Here is a 23,462-nt window from a genome sequence, read left to right as displayed (position 1 = left end):
CCTCATAAAATTAAGAAGCAATGGTAATCAATAAAATTGATATATGCCTACGTTGTAAAATTAAGAACTGTAGGATGTTAGATGCTAATCGAGAGCAAGAACACGCACTACTTGTACTGCTTGACAACAGACGCGTGCTCAGCAGGTTAGTACTTTGCTAAGTCATAAAAAAGCTTAAGCAACTTGCAATGGCAATGCCACTCGAGTTGACAGCTTTGCCTTTTTCTCAGCTCACACCTATGTTATGATTAGGTCTTTATAACCTAAGTCTACTTTTATATTTCTTGAAACAATTAAATCTAAAGTTAAGCCAATCCTTTAATCGTTGTTAATATATCCATCAAAAGATAAACCTGCAAAATATTGAGGAAAAAACTTCGATTTGTGCAACAGCACGCGTCGCCTTCTGTCAAACACGGAGACGTCACTGTTCCACATTTATTTCGGTATAAAAAAAATGCGAGCACCGGTAATACCTCGGTTGCCTATGAATGTTTTTGAGTTAAAGACACGTCTTACTATTGCTCAAATCAGTGATATAACTCCCCTGTCGCAGACTAACAATTACTGTAAGTGTTCCGTAGGAAGAAAACGACCAATTTATAAGGAAATACGTAACCCATGTGTGATAGAGTGAGAGAGGATTACGTCACTTTGCGCCACATTTCTTTCGGGATTAAAAAAAAAAAAACACGAGTACCGTTACCAGTGTGTTATTGAAAAAAAGACACGTCTTACTATTGCTCAGCCAGTGATATTTTAACTTATAATAGGGTGTCCCGTAGCGGGAAAACAACCAGTTTATAAGGAAATAAGTAACCCATGCTGGATAGAGACACAGGAGGATTCAGGCCAACATACCTCGTAAGCAAATCAATAACACTCGATGTTATGTAGATGTGGCGTCGACGAGTTGTCGGCTGGAGTTTATCCGGCTTTTAGAAGCTTCTACCTAACATACACAGCCAAAGCGAATGCCACACGTAGTACACGAAACTTGACAATGAACAGCAACCGGGAACTGTGTGGTAACTATAGGTGACTCGGTGTTCACTTTGGCACTGGTTCAAGTAAAAAATACAAAAGTTTGGCACGGACGTTAAGTAAAAGTGACAAAGTGATTCGCTTCTCTACAAAATAAGGCTCTAACGAGGCGGTTTTCATTCACCAACACGTAGACTACGAACGAATGTCAGGAACACAGCGGTTTAAAAAACACACACACACGCACGGCCCGGGATTGTCGCCTTTCTCTCGTCCCTCTTTGTCGTCTGCTCTCTCTCTCTCTCTCACCGCACTGCGCAAAGACGGGACTGCAGCTCGGCCCGATATATTCTACGGATTTCAATTCAAAACTTTAGGATTCAGTGTGTCTCCCACGAATTACAGTTTGAAATATATCTGTAAGAACTTTTTTCATTCAGTTCAAGAACTTTTTTCCATGATTATTTCGGAAAAACCGAATCACTTTCATTAAACCAAAATGATGTAGATTTCTCCATTATAACATAAAGGCTCCCATAGCATCACAGTGAATTTCAGTGACGGTATACCACATGAATTACTTGTTTAGAATATCACTTTTCTCAGTCTCATGCATATTCATACTAAATGGATACACACAATTGGGGTACAACTAGAACCCTACCTTTTCTAATTCTGTGAGGTAGAAGACTTTCAAAGCGTACTTTTACCGCCACGAAACTGTTCAATGAATCGCCCACTAAAAAGAGGCTGGGCTTCGTGTGACGTCACGGTAGTAAATAATGATTGAAAATGAATAAACCGAACCCACAAGGCATTTTGAATTTAATGGAAAACGCTTCGTAACTTAGATTTTTATTTATAGGTACCATGGCCATGAATCGACTCCTATTTAGAGTGAAAGTAACCGATCAGTGAATATCGAACTCTCTCTCTCTCTCTCTCTCTCTCTCTCTCTCTCTCTCTCTCTCTCTCTCTCTCTCTCTCGGAGTGAAGTGTGGATGCTGGATGTGAATGAAAAAAAAAAAAAAGGCGGTTGAAGCTCTCGAGACGAATTATTTGAGCAGTACATACGAGGCGTGAGATGAAACTGAAAGTATGAGGAATGTGGAGATAAATACATGTAAAAGTTATACAAATGTTAGCGTATGTGAAAGGACGGATCAGAGTAAATAATCCGGAAGTGTAAGAAAGGAAGAGGAAAGGAAGACAACAGATCCCGTGGAAGAGATATTGAAAAGGAAGAGGAATAACAGCCAGGAAGTGCCAAATACACGGGACATAGTATGTGTAAGGGGTCTGACTTGTTGATGAGCCTTCTGTGTAGGTGTATGAAGCTGATACAGTTGAGAAAGTTGCCAACATTATTGCAACATGAGAATCGTGCCTATTCTAGCGTTTGACGTTGCTTTAGTGAACATGTGCGGATCCAATTTTACGCCAGGTGTAAAACTAATGATGGCAGCATGGTGAAGATAAGGAAATTTACAGACAGTTCGTTGATCTGTATGTGTGTGTGTTTGTGCGTGTGCGTGTGTGTGTGTACAAGTGATACTTCGCTTTTTTGTGGTACCTTTTGTGGTTTGCAATACTTAGACTATGTGACGCAATCTACCTCTTGTTTTATTTGTTGATATCTTTTGTTAACGATCTTTATGCCCACCGAAAAGCTAGTACCATAGATGAAGCTTTATTATTATTATTATTATTATTATTATTATTATTATTATTATTATTATTATTATTATTATTATCTCGTGGAAAGAGCCAGAAACCGACGAACATCCAAAGAAGCCACTAGAGATCTTATCATGATCAATTGTTGTCAAGGGAATGCGCCAGTGATGTAATTACGCAATTAAATTATGCTCTCACAAGAAACCTTACGTCAGTTTAATGGTCTGATTTTTCCTTCTTAACTTTCTTCTTCTTCTTCTTCTTCTTTCTTCTTCTTCTTCCAAATGTAGACTGATGTCACTACAACGATGTCATGAAAGTGTTCTCTTTATAATCACTCCTTTTCCAAAGGATTCTATGCAAGTGATGCGTTACACAAATTTAGACTTACTAAATTTACTGCTCAAACTAGGGATCGCGCGGAAGGATATTTTGACACATCAAGCACCAGCTGATTCGAGATATATGAGAGAGAAACCTCCTGTATGAAGCTCATATTGATGTTATTTGACACTCGGGCTCAAAAACAGTCTATTGGCAATATATGATGTGTCGCAAAATATCCTTCCGTGATCCTGCTTCAATTTACAGCAAATTTATAAGTCTAAATTATGTGTACGCATCACTGTGCATAGAATCCTTTAAAAACGGAGTGATTACGCAAACGAATACTTTTATGACATCGTTGTAAAGTAGTGAGCATCAGTCTACATTTGGAAGAAGAAGAAGAAGAAGAAGAAGAAGAAGAAGAAGAAAGAAGAAGAAGAAGAAGAAGGAATAATTCAGACCATTAAACTTACGTAAGGTTTCTTGTAAGTACATAATTAATGGAATATATATACACTGTACATATATATATGTGTGGTGGTAATAACTTTGAATCACGAAAATAGGGAACGTGATGATGATATAAATAAGATACAAAATCACGAAGGAAGAAAACAATGAGTGCAAGGCCTTTTACAAAGTAAAGGACTACAGGTCGAAAAGGCCTTGCAGCACTCCATTTGTTTTCTTCCTTGTGGATTTTGCTCTATACACACACACACACACACACACACACACATATATATATATATATATATATATATATATATATATATATATATATATATATATATATACACTGTATATATATACACTTGAGTACAGAAGTTTATGTAGTTCAGTTCCCCCAATAAGCTGTAGGTCCATTGCTAGTGCTTAATTGGTTCAGCCACGTAAAATAAATTCTAATCATCTGGCCAGCCCTACTAGGAGAGCTGTCAATCAGCTCAGTGGTCTGGTTAAACTAAGGTATACTTAACAGTTTCCACTCTCTCGCCTTCCACTGCTCCATCTCCTACAGTTCCACTTACCTTCATAACCTTACCGCTACACTCATGGCCAAGTTCCTCTTCTTGCCGACACTTTCAGGTTCTTTCGCTAGTTTTTGTACATTATCTTCTCTATCTTCAGTTAGTTCAGTTATTCAGTTGTTCCACACTCCATTTCTGTCTCACTTTCTTATTTCGTTCCTCTCGTCACTTCATCTATTAAGGCATTTGTCAAACAGCCATAGAAACAATATATTGGTCTCAGACTCACTTGTACACCAAACTGTACACAAACACACACACGCGCACACACACACACACACACACACACACACATATATATATATATATATATATATATATATATATATATATATATGTGTGTGTGTGTGTGTGTGTGTGTGTGTGTGTGTATGTATGTATAACTGCATCACGAAAATATGGAACGTGCTAAGTAAAGGACTACTATAAGTCGAAAGGCCTTGCAGTACTCCATTGTTTCTCTTTGCCTTTATATATATATATATTGGACTTATTATCAACTAAAAATTCACCTTCGGTAACATATATAAAATATATTACTTCCGATAGAGTATATATTAAAGGACGTTTGTAGCTTTCTGATTGTATATGAATCATGATGTGATAAATAGTCATATATATATATATATATATATATATATATATATATATATATATATATATATATATATATATATATATGTGTGTGTGTGTGTGTGTGTGTGTGTGTGTGTGTGTGTGTGTGTCTGTGTCTTTGTATGTATGCATACATGTGTGTGTGTATGCAAAGGAGCATGAGCGCCTGGGCGCCCATACACATATGCAAAACATGAAGAGGAACAGACGCGCCTTCAAACAACAGTTATCGGCCTTGAAGCTGCACCCGGGCAAGGCCAGACAGCAGACTATCACCTACAAGGCTACAATTTACTTTAAGCAAAACCAGCTCCTAACTTCACCACACTCTGCATTGGCAATTCTTTCCTTAATCCTGGATCAGTGGACTAAAGAGTTCTTGATGAAATTGATGATGAAGAGTCAAATTACATCGAAGCCATTTAATCGGAAAATAAAAACTGATTCTCTTGCGCTTCTGTCGTAAGAAAACTCGTAAGTGATAATACGAGAAGAGTATGAGTGATTGTTCGTGTATCTTTTATCTGTGTCTGTCTGTATCTGTATATGTATTTGTATAATATATGTATGTACAGACAAATAGACAGATATGTATGAAAGGGTGTGTGTACCAATGGATTCATGCACTGCTTAAATGTATGAACCCCTAGCAATAAAAACAAACGTAATTTATCTATCTGCCTATACTACATATGTGTTTATGTATAGATAGATAAATAAACTCATAAATGTGTATGCGCCTTTGTACCAATGAATTCATACACACTGCATAAGCAGAGCAACCCCTAGTAATAAAAACGAAAGTATTCATACAAAGAAAATCAGCGAAGCGTGTTGCGCAATTTCAAACAAAAACGCTGTGAAGGTCGCGCTGAAAATCAAAAACAAAATCAAGAAAGGTTGATTTTGTGGAACCTACGAACCAATGTTTGACTTGTTCGTATTCAAGAGAAGTCCATCTACTGTATAAATACTCATTCCATGCCGTGACCGAGATTATAATTGGCAGCCATTTCTGCCTTTGTCTCATCTACCAGTCAAAAGAAATTGGTATGACTGATTCAGTATCACGACAGATGTGCTACGGAAATGAATATTCATCTTCCTGATGGAGACAATTTAGCACTGTCCCAGGTTCAAGTATATGAAATAATTCCTGCCAATTGGTAGATATTGCAGTCGTTTTATGAAGTTGAGTTCATGATCTGACGGTCGCTCGCCGGTATCTTGATATCTTGTTCCAAAACCACTTAGCTTACTCGTTGAGAAACAATTAGTGCTGCATCTCAGTTTCCAAGGGTAATCTATAACACTTGGTGACGTTGTAAACAACTGATCTGTGCTCCAGACACCTAAACCTCCATTTCTGTTCACTTTCCTCAATGAAAATCTTCTGCCAACAAAACACGAATATTTTCCGCCAAGAATACGATAAGGAACGTGGTCAACTGAATCCTTAAACCTTAATGTGTTGAATCAATCAGATCACCTCTATTAATTATTCAATTTCCGTGCCTCTGTCTTAGTTGGCATCTGACTTTCTGTACTACGATAATGTTGCACTTAGTCTGAGATACTTCTTAAGGCTCTCATATATCTCGCGTCTCGTGTTTACGTTTACAAGGGACGTTGATGGATTATCTAGCCCATTTATCTAGGTGCCAGACGTCTTTGCAGTACAGAGGTCATGAAGATTGTAAGCCAGGGAGCGAGTTGGAAAGCAGATAACAAAAGAGACATGTCATGTCCTTGATTCTATCTTTAAATCTACATCCCTGACATAGAGCAGGAAGTGAAACCTGCTGCACAGAATTAATAGATTTGATGAGTGAAAATATGTTTTGTTTTATACCAAATCTTACGTCAGGTCCTGACCATGAGGTTTAGATAATTTTTATGCCCATTCTATTTCAGCAAATATGACCAGTGAGCAAGAAAATACCGATAATCTGATCATTATGATCTAAAAACTACTGTTGGAAAACTTTAAACGAGTGTTGAAATAAAGAGAATTAACACAGTATTGAGAATTAGAACTGAAGAGGCATCTGTTAAAAAAAATTGGGAAAAAATTAAGTAATACTTTTCCTGGCATATCAGACTTAAGGAACAAAGCTATCATAATCTACCAGTAACAACAACAAACAGTGAATTTACAATATGATCGCCATTGTCTCACTGACCTAAAAAGAAACAATGAGCATTTAAAAATTAATTCATTTCTTTCCTCAACCGAAACGCCCTCATGTTCGAACGCCCGCATCTTAAGTTTCCACCCTCCCGAACGTAAACAATGGTTACGTCACAGAACGATACATTAAGACATTTTTTAAATATATATCCAACGTGTCACTACCTATCGTCTACAGAAATTGCATACGTGTTGTTGCCCTTTTCTAACAGCCAGCTATTCACAAAGAAGTTGTGTACGAAAGGTTTCATTAGAAAACAGTGATGTTATTAATTGACTTACTGAAGTAAATGGAAGAAAACATGACAGGAAAATCAACGATACGTTATCGCAACAACTCCTATCAAACTGGGTGCTTACGAATGGCAGTCAACCTGCTTCATAAGTAGCCTTTTAACACAAGCAGCAGGTAGGCTAATTACGTAAGACTTGTCTCCTTTGTTTACGAGATTGTTTGTGCTTGAACTGTATACAAGAATTAGGCTTGGGAGCCAGTAGATTAGGTTAATTAGACTTTTTGACATTGCCCAAGGGTTGGCTAAGCAAGGGCACGAACCACAGAGCTTTGCTAACCAATGATTTTTATTTCACCAGGTTTATCTATTTGAGCTGCATTGGCTCCTTATTAAAAGCTAGAATAATGCGTAAAATATACGTAACAACTTACCAAGCTATCAAGAATAGGTGTCCTAGGTATTACGATGACTTGTTGTGTGTAATATATGCAACGTTTGGCGTCAACAGAAGAATAGCTACAGATGGACTCTTAAGTTATTCAAGCCAAGTTGCAATTGGAATGTTGGCCTCAGAGACTTTAAATTAGCTGATCTAAGATTATACAGCAAGCTCCCTTGCAACTTGAGGAGGACAGAAAATACCAAGTCATTCAAGAAAAAATGAAAGATTTCTGTTTTCTGAGCACTGTAACAGGGTAGATTCCACAACTGGTTTGCGTACACCATATAATGAGAGAAAAAAATTCTAGAATTTGTCTGCATTATTATGTATATCCTATGATCAATTGAGTTTTCAGGTCTCACAGAGCATCTTCAATGGTGTAGCACCCTAGGAAAAAAAAACAGAAAACAGTAACCGTATTAAGATTTAATCCTAGGCTAGGCCTGCAAAGATTGGATTGACATATGGTAGGCTAGGCCCTATATATTAATTCATCGCCATCACTGACTTCAGTGAAACAACTTTCTATCCAACACTAGGCTTAACTTCAATAGCCTAATACCAGTAAGTGGGTATATCAAGTGTTGATGTTTATTCCATAAGGAATATGAGGGGCAAAGTAATAATTAGCACCCTTTCCACAGGATGATGTATTAAGGCCTTGAGACTCTTCAGTCTTAATTTGATGTGATTTGCATCTTGTTACAAGGTAAATGTACCTAATGAGCCAATGCTATATAGTACTCTGAGTGGCGTAATGAATATACTACAGTACTAAAAAAATGCCCAAAACTTACTTAACTGATGAGCCAATGCTATATAGTACTCTGAGTGGCGTAATGAATATACTACAGTACTAAAAAAATGCCCAAAACTTACTTAACTGGGATTAGATCATGTCAACACCTGAAAAAACTGGTTTCTTTTTAAAGATTTCATGCAGTCTGTTGTTTATAATGCTTCAGGTTCATGTGTCCCCATTATAGAGACAAATTGTCTCTTGATCTATTGTCAATGGATATCTATCAGAGATTGAAAATATTGTAACCAATACTAAGTATTATGGGTTTATCTATAAGGGGTTGGTTGATGCCTTTAGGCCAGTTTTTATCTTATGTCATTAATCTTGACTACTTGCTGATCTAACTTGACTAATCCTGTCAGGTTAGGTTATGTTTGATGAGTTGAGCCTAGACAAATGATTTTATGGACAGCAACCCCAATTAGGTGCAGCCACAGCCCATCTCCGATTAACACTAAATGATTTTAGGTCAGGTTTCTCTGATTTTATGAAAAAATGTATGCAGGAAAATGTTATTCTCTATGATGTCTGGATGGACAGCACTGTTGCCAGCATCCTTTACCTGACTCAGATTGTTGGACATATGCTAAGGCTCTCACCCTTGGCTGAAGGATGTATGTTAACAATTCTGGTAAAAGCTAGGACAGTGCCTTTGAATGAAGTGGATGAGGAGGTTGACTCTCATAAGAAGTGTTGCTTGTTATACAAGATTACGAACTTTCATGTTCCAGAAAAGAAGGTGCTTCTATCTTTTGAAGCCTAGGGGAAGGTACAGTACTCGATAGGTAGTATAGGCTATTGGGAAACCAGTGGGGCTAGCCAAGTAGTAATGGTGCGTAGTCATTACTTACGTGATAGGCAATCGGTAATGAATGCCATGCCATTGGCACAAAAGCTTCTTTAACCAATACAGAATCTAATAACAGATTATAGTAGTCTAGCAGTAATGCCACTGAGTCACAGTGGGTCCTAAAATATTCAGCATTGTGTAGGTGGAGTTAGAGGTGCTTCCCTCTGATAAATCATTGAATTAAATTAAGGCAGTGGTGTGTACAGTATAGTACCAGATATTTAGAAAACAAACTTTGTTTTGAAAAATTGCTAGTTGATTGTAGAAAGTGTAGTATCTTTTTGTAAAAATATTTTTCATGAATAATATAGTGCATTTGTACTCTTTGTAGTAAAGTCTTATGGTTTATCTATGAACAATACCAAATTTTCATCATGAAGTATGAATATATGTGTTTCAAAGGTCCTGATTATAAACTGAGGTTTAATGTGGTGACTTCAGTAGCTTTTATAGATATGGTAAAATACAGTGTAGTTTATGGTTTTTATTTGCTCCCACAAAAATGCATACCCTCAACTTTTATATGGATAGGCTATACCTCGCACAAAAGGTGTTCAGGTCATTGAAATTTATCAACAAGGTTTTTAACTAGCGGCATGTTAGTGGAGTGACGGTGGTACCACCCACTCAGTTAACTGTTGGCATTCACATTTTCTTTGTCCATACTGTCATAAGGATTTTTTTGCTGCTGCTGGACTTATTTATCATGGCTCGTATTGAAAATACAGGCAGTCCCCCGACTTATGGTGGGGGTTCCGTTCCAGCATCACTCCATAAGTCAATTTCTGCCGTAAGCTGGTGCTTATTAATTAATAGGCACCATAAGCGCTGTTAACAGTGCTTTAACGACGCTTATGGCACCAGAACTTAATTGCAGCACCGTAACTAGATACCTATTTTTGTTTTAAGCACCATTAACGCCATCATAAGCACTGTTAACGGTGCTTACAATGCTGCAACTAGATACCTATTCTTGATAAATGTATTTGAAAAAGTGCCATAACTCAGGGACACCCTGTACTAGTTTGGCTTCCTCTTCTGAATACACCTTGTTAATAGCTTTAGCTTTCCTTTTGATCTTGGCTATGACTGTGATGTGAATGATGATGGCTGATGCAAAGGTGCAGGAGTTATCCTTCCCCAGCTCCCATATGTGTCTAGGAAGCTGACTTTTCTGAGTGAGAACATACCAGTCATGTTCTTGAGACAACACCTCCCATCTAATGAGTGAGTCAGTAAAAGACAATGGTTTATATTCTCTTGGAAACAAACTAAAGCTAGTTACATTTTCCAGAGATGTAAACCTGAAGTCTTTCATTATATTCCCACCTCTAATACAACCCCACAATATACCTGTTGCCAAAGAAAAAAAGTGAGTGGTGACAGTTGAGTGATTGGGTGGTATCCCCCACTACCTTGCTTACTTGCTACTGGTTAACTTTCTTGTTACAAAACGTCAATGACCAGACCAACTTTTGCAGAAGGTATATCCATATAAAGACTTAAGTTTTTATATCTAGGATAAATATAATTTAGCTTGAATTTCCAATTTCAGGGATGTTAGATGTTCTGTTGTGTGTTTGACAAATCGGAAGAGATATGCTTTTCAAAAGTCAGTATCTGAATTTTAGAACTGATTTAGTGCAGCACAACAAGATATAAAATGAATGTTTCAAGAATTCAGCTCGTCATTTACATCCTCGGATTCTTGGTAAGTTCCGAAGCATCTAGTTCTTTGTGTTTGGCATAAATTACACACTCCTGTTTAACTTGAAAAGCAAATAATTTATAATTAAACATTGCATATATCCTCTAAAGTGTGCTAGTGAATAAATTTTCCCTTTTTGGATGAAAGAATAATTTTACTACATTCTGAGGTTGGTAAGAATCTTCATGATCATGAATGACGTGTGCTTAGTAGATAAATTTTTTAGGATCAAGATTTGAAATTTGAAAAGGAAACATTATTTCTTAACCAATACAAAGGCTTATGCTTCTTAAATGCACTGTTCTTTTAGGTAATTTTCTTGCCTACTAATGGAATAATGTAAGAAGGGTAATTAATAATTTTGGAATGGAAGCTTTTAAAGATAAGCACATGCTTGATAGACTTGTTTCATACCAGAATGTTAAAATCCACGTTTTGTATACCAGGAGCCTGTATCTTAGGTTAGTCCCGAGCAGATTTGGTTAAATTACTAAATACAAGTTCTCAAAATAAAGTTTTAATTGTAACAAGACATTAAATTTAATATGAATGATACAACAGTATAAGTCTAGCCTAATCAGTTCAAGTGTAGCAAATATTTTTAAAGGTTAGCTCCTGCCTTTTTTGATTTTCGAGTGACATAAAAGTTCAGTGCAGTGTAATGTGTTTTTTTGTTTGCTAGTGTCTCAATATCTTTAGAGGTTTCATCCTAAAGCTTATCATTTTCTCTTCATATCCTTAATCAGTAAAGACTGAAAAGAAGAACAAAATCATCTATTACTTCTTATTAGATAATCTTTAGAAGTTTACTGCATAAACACTCATTTCATATGATTGATTTTAGAAATGCTTTACCCACAAAATTTATTTGTTCATACAAACCCATTAATCATAAAGAGCCTTACTTTGTGCAAATGTTTTCCAGCTCCACCACCTGATATATCTTTAAAGATGAAAGCCCTCATTTTGCATGCCTGGATTATGCTCCAATGGCCAGTGAGCCGTCCATTTGTTCCTCTGTGCGGCTTCACATGGAAAAGATGTCTGCTGCTTTGTTCTCTTAGGCTTGCAGCATTTTTGTGGTTTACCATTTATCTTCATTTACCCATTCACTTGATTTTTGGTTCTGATAATTTCCCTGATGTGTTGTCTTTTAAAGTATGATGGGAATATTACCTTGTAGGCTGGTGGCTTCTCACCACATCATGTTTCTTTGAGAACTTTGCTTATTGTGTTTGTGAGTAAATAAGTATCTTAATTTTATTCTCAGGGATTTCTAGTTAATTATTGTCACTGGGGCTTCATTAATTTTATGAGACGTGTTGTCATCAGTGATTGGTTTTGTGATTCTTTAAATATTGATTTTCAGTATTTCCTATCTCTGAAAAATTTAGTTTCATTATGGCTTACATGAACATTTCACTGGAAGAATTTTGTCACTCAGGATCAAAGCACAAAGTTTGTTAGCTCTTGTACTTTCCCTGTCTTTTAAGTTTAACTTGGAGCTCTTTGATGTTTACTCATGGGGTCTGGTCATCATGTCAGGTCACGTTCTACCTAATGGGAGGGATTTTGGACAGTCATCTTCATCTGCATCACGACACTACATCCTGGAGCACTTTCAGTCACTCCTTATGTACTTGATGAGTGTCGTGTCTTTGGAATTGCTGACTTACATTACAAATCCATTGCTTTAAGGAAGTTTCCATTGCACAGTTATTGCTGTACATCCAGACCTTTTTAAGAGAAACTGGACTTATCTCATCATGGTTTTCTCTAAGATTACTCCTTTGCCATCATCCTTCCTGCCAAATTGAAATTCATGGTATTCATGATTGATGGATTCATATAAACATATGTTCTTTTTACAAGAAAGCAAGTTAGAAAGCAAGTTTTTTACAAACACACCAATTTATCATGAAGTTTTGGTGTCCTTCTCCCTTCCCAATGCTTTTCTCAATTGAGGTTGGCACAGTAGGATGAGAGGGTGCATTACAGAATGCTGGAACATTGTGCAGACATGTGCAGTGAGACTGGTAATCTTTCAAGATCTCGCAGGTTGGTGTGTCTGGGAAATGTTTGTTCCGAATAAGACTATTTATGATTAATGGGTTTCTAGAAAAAAGTGCTTTTTGGTAAAAACATCCCCCATACTAAAGAACCAGTGATATTTTTAAGTCTAATTTTGACCCAGACAGTAAAACACCATTTTGCTAATTATTGTATTATAAATGTATAATATATGTAAACCTTTGTAACTGTTGTAACTTTTTCCACGTGATGTATAGAACCACACAACTGAAAAATGTAATCATAACTAAAGTACTAAAATAAATATGACAGCAACAATTAAATTTAATATTTTATCACTATAGTTCTATTGTATTTTTATATATCATCCAATTTGAGATTATCTTATTGTTTTCCTCAGTATAAGTTTTCATACCTGAAGTAATGTCGAAGGAAGTACTGAAGTGAGGAGGTAGGTAGGTAGGTTCAGGAAAGAGGAAAATATTCTACCCTACATAAAACTAGACAAATTTGAATGTGTTTGTATGTTTATCCTTTTTTCACATTAAAATATTATTAATTAAATGCTTCAGAAAGCTCATTACTAATATACAGTATACTGATATATAATTGATGGTAAATGTCTTGTCAGTCCATAAACAGGATACAAGTTTTCTTGTCTTCATAAACTTTATCAGACATCAGATTATTAAATTAATATCAGATCAAGGAATAAGGAAATCAATTTTTTATTTTAATTTGTGGTATTTTGAACTAAATGACTATCACACAAAGATGTTACACTAATGAATGATCAAAAATCAAAAGAACTCGATTTCAGATTGTGATCTGTAGAATTGTTATCAGATTTTTTACTCTGTATTTGACTACCAAGTTTCAATCATTTGTATGTTTATTATCTATTTATAACAGACTTGAATTTTTGGAAGTGAATTGTTTCATTACATGAAGCCTTGCATACCAACCTTTTGGGGGATTATTCCGAGAATAATTTTTGCATTAGCTTTACAAAGTTAATTGTTAGTTTTGTTCTGTGATAGTCATGCAGAATTTACAAATACCATATACAGTATACACTGTTATCATGTTACTTAAATGCTTGCTGTACTATTATCTGTAAAAAGTCTATGGTTATTTCTAATCTGTGGCAAATTGTCTCTTCTTTTTTTTTCAAGTAATTTGATGTGAATTATGCCTAATTTTTCTTACCATTAATGCTGTTTCAGGATCTCCTAGGAGTGAGCCTCATTTTGCCTTTAATTCTGCCCATGGTTAAAAATTTAGGCACATCGCATGTTGCCGCTGGTGCCATCACTTCTCTGTATGGTGCCATACAGCTATTTTCCAGTCCTGCTGTGGTAATGACATAATGTGTAATGATTAAAAAAACTGTTTTTAATTTGGTATTTCTCTCTTCAGTAGGATTTAACCAGCAACAGTTGTGGTGAAGGCCTATTTTGCATGCATTAGAATGACTGTGTACAGTAATTATGTTAATTTTTTGTTACTTTTTCATGTTTGAAATACTGTACTTGCTGTATTAAGAATAATGCATACGTAGCTGTGGTAGGAATTTCCGAAGTTCTGGCTCCATATTCTGCAGTTGTTTAGATGTGTCCTTGACAGTAACCTCTCACTAATCCAGTTCAGTTTTAAGTTGTAGTAGGCCATTGGTCAGATTACCAATAAGTGACATTAATTTATGGCTAGAAATGGCAGAAGTAAAATGTACTTTTACAAAATTTAGAACATAGCTTTCTTAGAGTCTACTACTTTTGTAGTTTAGGACAGATGAAGTAAGGATTTAGCACTTGAGAAAATGCACTGTACATTTCCAGGAGGTAAGAAAAACCCCTCAAGTGTGGGTATGCCCCCAGCTTCTATCCTGGTATTTGTTATCCTGAATTGCTTTTTGACCACAGGCAGTCCCTGGTTATCAGCAGCCTCGGTTATCGGTGATCCGGTTACAGCGCTTGTCTAGTGATGACAATACTGGATTTTTGGCACTGGTATGCGCTGATCTCTGGTTATCGGCGCCGACAAGGGCTGTTATTGGCAATTTTCGGTTATCATCACACCGTCGGGAACTGAACCCCCACTGATAACTGAGGCCTGCCTGTACTGTTAAGAAAAGCTGTAATTAATAGTTAACGAAGGGTTAGGCTATTTGAATTTAGGGATAGTTATCCATATTTTTATGTTTTTAAGGAAAATATCCATGCACTCCAGATGGTACTCTTGCCCTGAAGTATTGGTTAAATCAGGTTGGACTATTAAGGTTTTTTCTAGGATGTACTGTATGATGTTGGATAAAAGACCACAACTATTATAGCATATGATGTCAAAATATTATGGCACACTAAACCCTCTTTTTATGTCTTCTGTAGAAAATAACATTGCAATCCACAATTGTCTTGTCATGTAATGCCAATTCACATGTTTGGATAACAGTTTGCTTAGCATTTTTAGTGTACTGTATAACTGTCAATAAAAGGAGATCATTGTGGGTTTGTATGTCTTCATGTTTTTTTTTTTATTTAGAATGCAGTCCATTTCCATTCATAAATTTTGTATGTGTTAAATATTGTCATGGTTGTGTTATTAATAATTTTTAGATTATATAGCTGTAGAAATTTTAGTGGTAGTCTTAGCTGTGGTATTTATCCTAATTTTTTTTTTTTTTTGTCCTAGATAAAATCTTTTTTACTGTTATATTTTAATTCAAGTATCTGTTATTATCCTTTGGGTCCATGCTGTGAATTAGTACCCATCTTGCCATATATAACAATCATATTGAGATTCAAAGGAGAGAATGTTCAAGATACCATAGTTTTGTAAACAAATGTCAGCAATGTCTTTGATGATTGTTCCTTCTACTTGTGCAAGTCAGGGTCATTCCAGAAAGGGTCTGTGGCAATTATGAGATATGAATGTTAAATTCAGCTTGACTAGTTTTGAATTCTTGTCCAAGTTTCAAAGTTATCATAAACATTTCCAAACTGTAGGGAGAAGATGGTACCCAAATGATTTTGTAAATCTCCTGTGATAAGACAAACACAAGGTTGTAGGACTTCTCAATGGAAAATAGCTGATATTTTTAAGTACTGTATCTTATACATGTAAAAATTTGTTAAATATTCTGTTGGTGGAGAAAAACCAAGGTTATTTATAAGTAAAATCTCATGCAATACACTTTAGATTGATGTATAATGGGATAATGGCTTTAGTTATGAAGGATTTTTTCAAACAAACATATGAGGAATAAATGTGATGAGTGTCAAATGACAGTTGAAGTTTTCTGAATCCCACTCAGACTGCTGTAGAAATAATAGACAAACCATAAAATTAAATCTTTGCAGAGTATTAGCATGTCAGAAAATTACCCAAAAGAATGATGAATAAAACAAAATGGGTAATAAACCCTTAAATAGAAACTAATCACATTTTGGTAATTGAACAAGATGACCTTTCACAAAGTTTATTCAAGAAATAACAGAGCTGTGTCCCACCTTGACAAGAATCATAATGTTTTCTTGAGTTGTGTGCATGTGTATTTATTTTTGGATGAAAGTCAGTTGATTCATTGCTAGAACCTTGAGATTATTCAGTACCATCTTTTTTTAAAAAAGTAACATTGGTGGTTTGATTACCAAGATAAAGTAAATCTTCATACACTACATATTCTAACTATATTGTACATTTACTGTGTATCCTTTGTTGAGTTTTTCAAATTAAACGTTTGTTGATAAGCTTGTCATCAGAATGTCAGCTTTACCATTTAAAGGATTAGACAAAATGAGTTCTCTGTACTCTTCAGTCCTGTGCTCTTTCTGCCTGACTCCTGTCAAGTGTAGATCTTCTCATATCCCTTTTTGCAATGATTTCTTGGCCCCTACTACAAGTCTCTGTTGTGATGCTTCCATATCTTCTACTTTCCTCACCAATTGTTCTTCTTCCCTTTTCATCTCTTGTCCAAACCATCTCAGATCTGAGATCTTAGTCTTTTTTTTTTCAGCTGTGCTTCCACACCTCAGCCATTCCTCATCTGCAATATTATCTTCCCACAATACTCTGGCTATGAATTTTAACATTACATGGTTCCATCTTTTCTGTTTCCACAGTTTTAGTCTTTTAGCCCCCGCCATCCCTTTTCCCTATACATGTCTCTATCCTCTTCCCTACCTGTCCTCTACCAGAGCTTGAAGGCTCTGTTCCATTCTTTGTACATATTAATTATACCACTATGTCTCTTTTCCCATAACTCTTCTCTGATGTTGCCCTGTACACTTCTGACTTTCGCATACTTTCTTTTAGCAGTCTCCACTATTTCCATCTTTTTTTTTCTTATCTGTCACTGTATGTTAAGCAGGCCTCATCTGGTATAATAATGCAATCCTTTTCTTTGATGCCTTCCGTACTTTTCATTATATTAAGATCATTCCATGTTCTAGCATCTCCACACTTGTATGTTTATTTGTAAAAGACATAAAAATTTAAGGAAATTAAAAAAGGTGTATAAAGGATAATGTACTCTTAAACACTAAAGTTTAGGCAGAGTTCTGAAGTTCTGTAGGACATGATATTGTCATTTTTGGATAGACAGCAAGTGTATTTTTTGTAAAATATCAAATGCATATGTAACCTGCATTCATTTTAAATTTCATGTGTTGATATACTACATGTTATTGATGTATTACTTACAATATATCAATAGAATTAACATATGGTGCCTCTTGGCAGTACTTGAAACATGGATTTCTGTTTTACCCTAAGAAGGATATGAAAAGCCTTTTTTTTTTTCAACATGATCAGAATGGAATGCATTACATTGATTCTGTTCATCTCATGATCCTCTTTACAACCTTCACTTGGATTTGATATTACTGTCTGCTATTTTATGGGAAATAATGGCATCTTTCAAATGTTTGTTGTTTTTCAGTGGAAAGCTTCGGTTCTTAAAATATGCATGTCATAGATCCCTTGTGCATTTTTTCTCAGCTTAACAGACAAACTTCTCATTTGTTATAGGAATATTGTATATGTCTTCAGCAAGATTTTATTATCATCAGGTATCACTTTGCCCTTGACAGAAAGTACCAGTGATTTTGATGTCCTAATTATTCCCAGGATCACCTGTCCCTTATATGTAAGACTGAAGGATAAAAGTTAGTCTCACAGTGTATGCATCCTGTGGGCCTCTCAGGTAACTATTAACCAATAACTTCACTCTTTGTGGACCTGCAGTGTTGTCAGTAGGTTATCTGTCCTTTTCAAGGTGTTTACTTTGTTAAGGGTTTCCTCTCTGTTTCATATTATAATTTATTTTCTGTTTTCTTTCTAAATTTAAATGATTCGTTTGTCCTTTAATAAGTGATGAGAAGGTCATTTTTACATGTATTAGGTACTGTTTGGTTGCCAATTTCAAGTTTTGTTAGCTGTTATGCTATGCAGCAACTTTTTTCGAGTAATTACCCTTTTTGGTCAGAGAATTTAGCTCATCACCCCAGACCTGTGGGATCAATGTGTTTCTCACAGGTCTTCCCTGTTAGAAGTCACACCCTTGCATAAATGAGACATCTGCTACAAGGGGTCTTCCTTCAGCAGTAACGAGAGCAGACATAATTGTTATTGCTCCACAGTTGAGGTAGGACCAAGGCCATGCAGCTAACGATCTCAACAAGCATGCTGACAATATTCACTCCTTCTTACTTTAGGCCTTAAGCAGTGACTCTCACACTTTTGATGAGGAATCTACCAAGTATGACCCTTTGATCTCTTGCAAGGGCAGGAATAAGTTTTGTCTACAACCGACATAACACACTGAAGAAGCCAAGCAGCAATAATCAGGCCATGAAAATCAGTAACGGAGAGCAAGTCTTTGTTGGACTCACAGTTTAACTTTTTATGGGTCATCAGCCAAGGAGAAGCATGCTATTAGGCTGGACAGTGGCCATATCTTTCTTTTTGTTTTTTGGATGGTCTCGACCTATGGAAGGAAGATGATACATTCCCTCTTTATTTTCTAGATTGAATTTCTTGGTTGGAGCCACCAGTTTGTCATCCCTCTTCAGATTTTTCATGTACTGTAGTTGGCACCCCACATTGCCAATTGGGAAAGTGTTTTTAGTCTCGTGAAGAACAGACTTGGCATCATGGAATGAAAAAAGGTGTTTGGATTTTTAACAGCCTAGAATTCCAAAGGGGACGCCTATGCTGTCACTGCCAAAGTCATGAGCATGTCCAGCATAGATGACCCCACCAAGGTTGTGTCCACCTTCTGTCCTCAACTTCATTGATGGTGTAAGCCTTCTGTTGGGAGATGAGGAACCAAACACAAATGCTCTGGGTCATTCAGCATCTCAGCCTCCCACCTCCATAACAATTTTAGGAATATATGATTAATGTGGTGATGATGAAACAAACTGTTTTGCAAGTTCAAAGCATATTTTTTCATACACATGTATTAATCACATAATGAGTACCCCATTCCTGTCTCTCGTCTCTTGCTGCCTCTCATACAGTTTCCACAGAAAGTCAAGTTATTGGTAAAGGCAGGCCTGAGGGTCCAGTGGGCAAGTTCACAGGGAGACTGCCTTCTTCTTTTGATGTCTTAGAAACAGAAGACTGTAGATATATGGGACATTTAGGAAGTAAATATAGGTATATATGATGGATGAGTATGTATGGAAAGAACTATTTGTATTAAGAAAAATACCCATTGATTAGTATTATATTTTAGTTGTATTATGAATTTCTTATTGATAGCTGTAATAATGTAGTTGTTAGTTATTATTTTTATTACAATCATCTTCATTATTATCACTGTAAGCCAACTGATGAGGCCAAAATACTTCAGTGGATATGCTACTTCTGTACAATGAGGAGAAATGTAGCCTGATTGTTCATCTAACTCAGAATGTTTTTGTGTCAAGCAAGAGTGAAATTAAATATTTGTGTCTGTGAAACAACACTTAATGTAAATTTGGTATATAAGGGAGGAATAATGAAGAAAAGAGTAAAATCTTATACCTAAAGTGATTGCATAACCAAAATACCTTCTGAAACACAGACTAACCTACCATTTAGAGGTCAGAAAAAGAGGTAGGCAGTGAGTAGCCCCGAAAGTGGGTTGTTGATGACCCCAAATATATCTTGCGCAGGGTACCCAGTGAAAACAATATGGACACTCATGGCATTTTCATAATAGAGTATATTACTCCTTTGTTACTGTTCTTTGAGTGAAACATATTTATGCAATCACTGGGCTTACAACAGCTGGCTAACTTTTCTTAATCAGTTGCTAATTTTCAGTGCACTATTATCTATCTTTAGTTGTTTCCATTTGTGTTGTAGGCTTCCATGATACTGAATTTTGTTTAGGAGATACCTATTAAATTGGTAGATTTTCCAGTCCGTCTTTGTATATTTAGTTCTCATTAAAAGGTAAATGTTGTGCGAGTATAATGCTGTTTATCTTTCTTGTGCTGGTGTTAAAATGGTCACCTGTTTCAGTACATTGCTGTGCTTGATTACATTGCTTGTTGTACCTTACTTTATTAAATATTTCTTTCTTTTATTTTTTTAACAAATATGTACTATCTTGGTTTTCTGCATATGTTTTGAAAAATTAGGCTGACTGAGGGTCCTTTTTGACAGTGTAAAACTACTTACAGTATATGTAATGCTTCTTTTAGTTTCAGCTGGTGTTGTAAATTACTTCAGTCCAGGTAGTGCATTAATACAATGTTTCATTTTTCCAGAATATTTGTTGTTTTTGATGTCTCTTAATGATTCCTTTCATAGGAACATTTTCTCATTTTACTATAGGTCAGATAATGGCTGGCATTTACTGCTTTGCATCATGTACTGCAGGTGTGCAGCATTTGGAGAATAGTTCTTAAGACAAAGTGCATGATGGCTGCTGAAATTTATTCAGTAGAGGCTTAATTTAGAGCTTTTGTGGTTTCACTGTTGAGGTGTTTCCAGGACTTGGTCGGTGCAAGCTTGATCATCCCTCTGATCATCATTCAAGTACGTGATCTTGGCACCTCTCATGTTGTAGCAGGAGCTATTAGTTCCATCTATGGCATACTGCAACTGGTCACCTGTCCTATTATGGTAAGTTTATTGGCCTGTGGCATTAGCCTGCTTGTGGTGTTTCATTTACTTTTGTTTTGACTGGTTTTTATTGCATGTTCTTCCTTGCTGCTTCTTAGAATTAAGCCAGAGATCATCAGTGAAGCAGAAGTATATGTAATGCAACATTCTAGAAAGCATAGTATGTTGTTGAATGTGCTTTGAAATTCAGCATATTAAAGTGTATTGGTTGATGTTTCAACCTTATGGGAACTCCAAGGGAAACATAATCTGAGAATAAATGAAAATTCATTGGTTTTGTATACTCTCCTATTTGTTGAAGAAGGATGGTAGATATCACATGATTAGACATTAATAAAGCATAAATAAGGATCTTCAGAGTTCAGAATGGCAGATGTTGTTATTTGACATGTTGCCTAGATCAAAACGAAACCCAACTTATGTGAACTGGTTTATGTCAGGTGATAAGACATTACAAAACAAAAATCAGTTTCTCAGACATTTTGTCATGGTTCCAGGGAAAATGTGGCTGTCATCTGTCATGACCCGTCTGTGCAGGAACTTGTCATATATATATAAATATGAAGTTTCCATTAAAAAGGAAATGAATATTGGAGGTGCATTGCAGGGTTGGATGTTGTATGCTAATCATATTTTATTAACCATCTTCTGTAGATAAGTATTTTTAGCTTACCTGAAGCTGGAGCCTTTATAAAGAAAAAAATATTTATGTAATAGAGAATGTTACCTGCCTCTAGCTTCCATGAATGACCTTAACAATCTTCACTGCTTCTTTCTAGGATTTTATTTCCTATGAATTCTTATATGCTAAATAGCAGGAAGAGTATGACTTGCATTTGACCATGAAAGTCAGATTTCAGTACAAGCAAAACAATGTTTGTAAGAACTGCTTGTGATTATTCATGTATCAAAGCACTTCCTCAGTCTTGCTTACTAGAGCTTGTATATGCAGTACAGTTGAAAAGGTAAATAACAGGTAATGGTAATTCTTTGGATACCCCTTAGGTTAAAATAGATTGGGAAGGTTAGGAGGATGTGTCCCATTTTTTGGTGAAGTTAAAGGGGGCTCTAAGGAAGGCTAATCCCGTCCAGGTGTAAATTTCTGACTGGCTGTTTTGCAAAAATTTACATTTTATATATTTGTTCTCCCATTTCTCAGTATAAAGATACTTTGAATTCTACAATTGAAAGCACCTGAAGCTGATAATGAAATATTGAGTGGTGGAATATATATATGGAATGTATATGTTTACTTACCTCCAAAGCTTCAGATAGCATAGCCTACAAGGTTAACGTAAAAGTATCTTCATACTTCAAAGATTTCAGCATAGCTGAGGGTTAAAGGGTGTGCTTTCAGATCCAGAGGTGATGCTTTTCTAAGTGCTGACCTTTATTTAAGAACTGATAATTTATTATGTGACTTGATCCATATTTGAACATGTTTTTATGATCCATTGTAGCTAATGATAGTTCTCATTATGAGCATATACATATGAAGGTATATTTTAGTAGCTTATTGATTTGTGTGAGTACAGTAATGTCATAAGGTGGCTGAACTGGTTCACCCAAACTGATTGGGAACATTTTTCACATGGCTCTTTATTTTAAAATGCATTTTCCATTGACGCTTATTTTCCTTCTTAGAAACATATTTTAATCAAGAACAGATGTTTTGGAGTAATTAAATCAATCATAAGACAACACAGGAGGTTTACTGTCATTTGACTTAGTAATTAATGAGTGAGTACAGTAGCGTGATCTTGTCTTAGAACTTTATTTTGTTAAACTTGAGGTATATTTTCTAATTACTAACATGTTGCAAGTTTCCATGATATAAGAAAAAACCATACATTTTATGACTTCCTTTTTTTTTACTTCACTTCAGGGACACTTTTGTAGTAAGGTGTAGGTCTTTTTATATGAGAGTATCTGTTGCAGCTGTTGAATGAGGCCAACAACACTAGTACAGTAGTTATATTTGATTAACCCTTTCTTAACCTCACAGTACAGTAACTGATTTTGCAGTATATCTTTTGAGTGAAAAATTGTACATTTTATGGTATAATTTTGTACTTTTTTAAAACTAGCAGTTATATTTGATTAACTCTTTCTCAACTTCATAGTAACTGATTTTACAAAATTTCTTTTGAAAGAAAAATTGTACATTGTCTATGGCATAACCTTGTACTTTTTTAGGTCATGTTATTTTCATGCTTCATGTATATTACAGGGTCGTTGGAGTGACATATCAGGAAGAAGGCCAGTAATATTGTTATGCATGTTAGCAACAGCTGTCAGCTATGTTGTCCTAGGTTCTTCGCAGTCTCTAGTTATCATAATTTTGGGGAGGATAATTGCAGGTATAATTGCTCATTGGCTACTTTTCTGCCATAGAATAAATGTGGCTTTAGTTAGTCATTCTCAGTACATATTTGGATTGTTAGTACAGT

At 35.7% G+C, this 23,462-nt stretch overlaps 2 protein-coding genes across 3 annotated transcripts in view; one reads left to right on the top strand and one right to left on the bottom strand.

Moving 5' to 3' along the window:
* The window catches only part of Nt5b (5' nucleotidase B), a 163,202-nt gene extending 161,885 nt beyond the window's left edge, over nucleotides 1-1,317 (bottom strand). Inside the window, exon 1 of one of the 2 annotated variants that reach the window (XM_067091074.1) lies at nucleotides 862-1,317. The gene's annotated coding sequence lies outside the window, so the exon portion shown is untranslated. The remainder of the gene's footprint in view (nucleotides 1-861) is intronic. The other variant, XM_067091232.1, reaches the window with a different exon arrangement.
* Nucleotides 1,318-7,092: 5,775 nt separating this feature from the next.
* Nucleotides 7,093-23,462, top strand: part of LOC136830747 (major facilitator superfamily domain-containing protein 9-like) — a 24,386-nt gene continuing 8,016 nt past the window's right edge. Inside the window, 5 exon segments of the mRNA XM_067090628.1 lie at nucleotides 7,093-7,234; nucleotides 10,711-10,866; nucleotides 14,121-14,252; nucleotides 20,881-21,012; nucleotides 23,243-23,372. Of these exon segments, the coding sequence (XP_066946729.1) occupies nucleotides 10,819-10,866; nucleotides 14,121-14,252; nucleotides 20,881-21,012; nucleotides 23,243-23,372 (442 nt within the window). The 5' untranslated portion in view covers nucleotides 7,093-7,234; nucleotides 10,711-10,818.

This window comes from Macrobrachium rosenbergii, chromosome 1 (genome assembly GCF_040412425.1).
Source record: "Macrobrachium rosenbergii isolate ZJJX-2024 chromosome 1, ASM4041242v1, whole genome shotgun sequence".
NCBI classification, from domain to species: domain Eukaryota; kingdom Metazoa; phylum Arthropoda; class Malacostraca; order Decapoda; family Palaemonidae; genus Macrobrachium; species Macrobrachium rosenbergii.
Note: the sequence above shows the minus strand (reverse complement) of the source record. Positions and strands in the feature narration are given on the sequence as shown.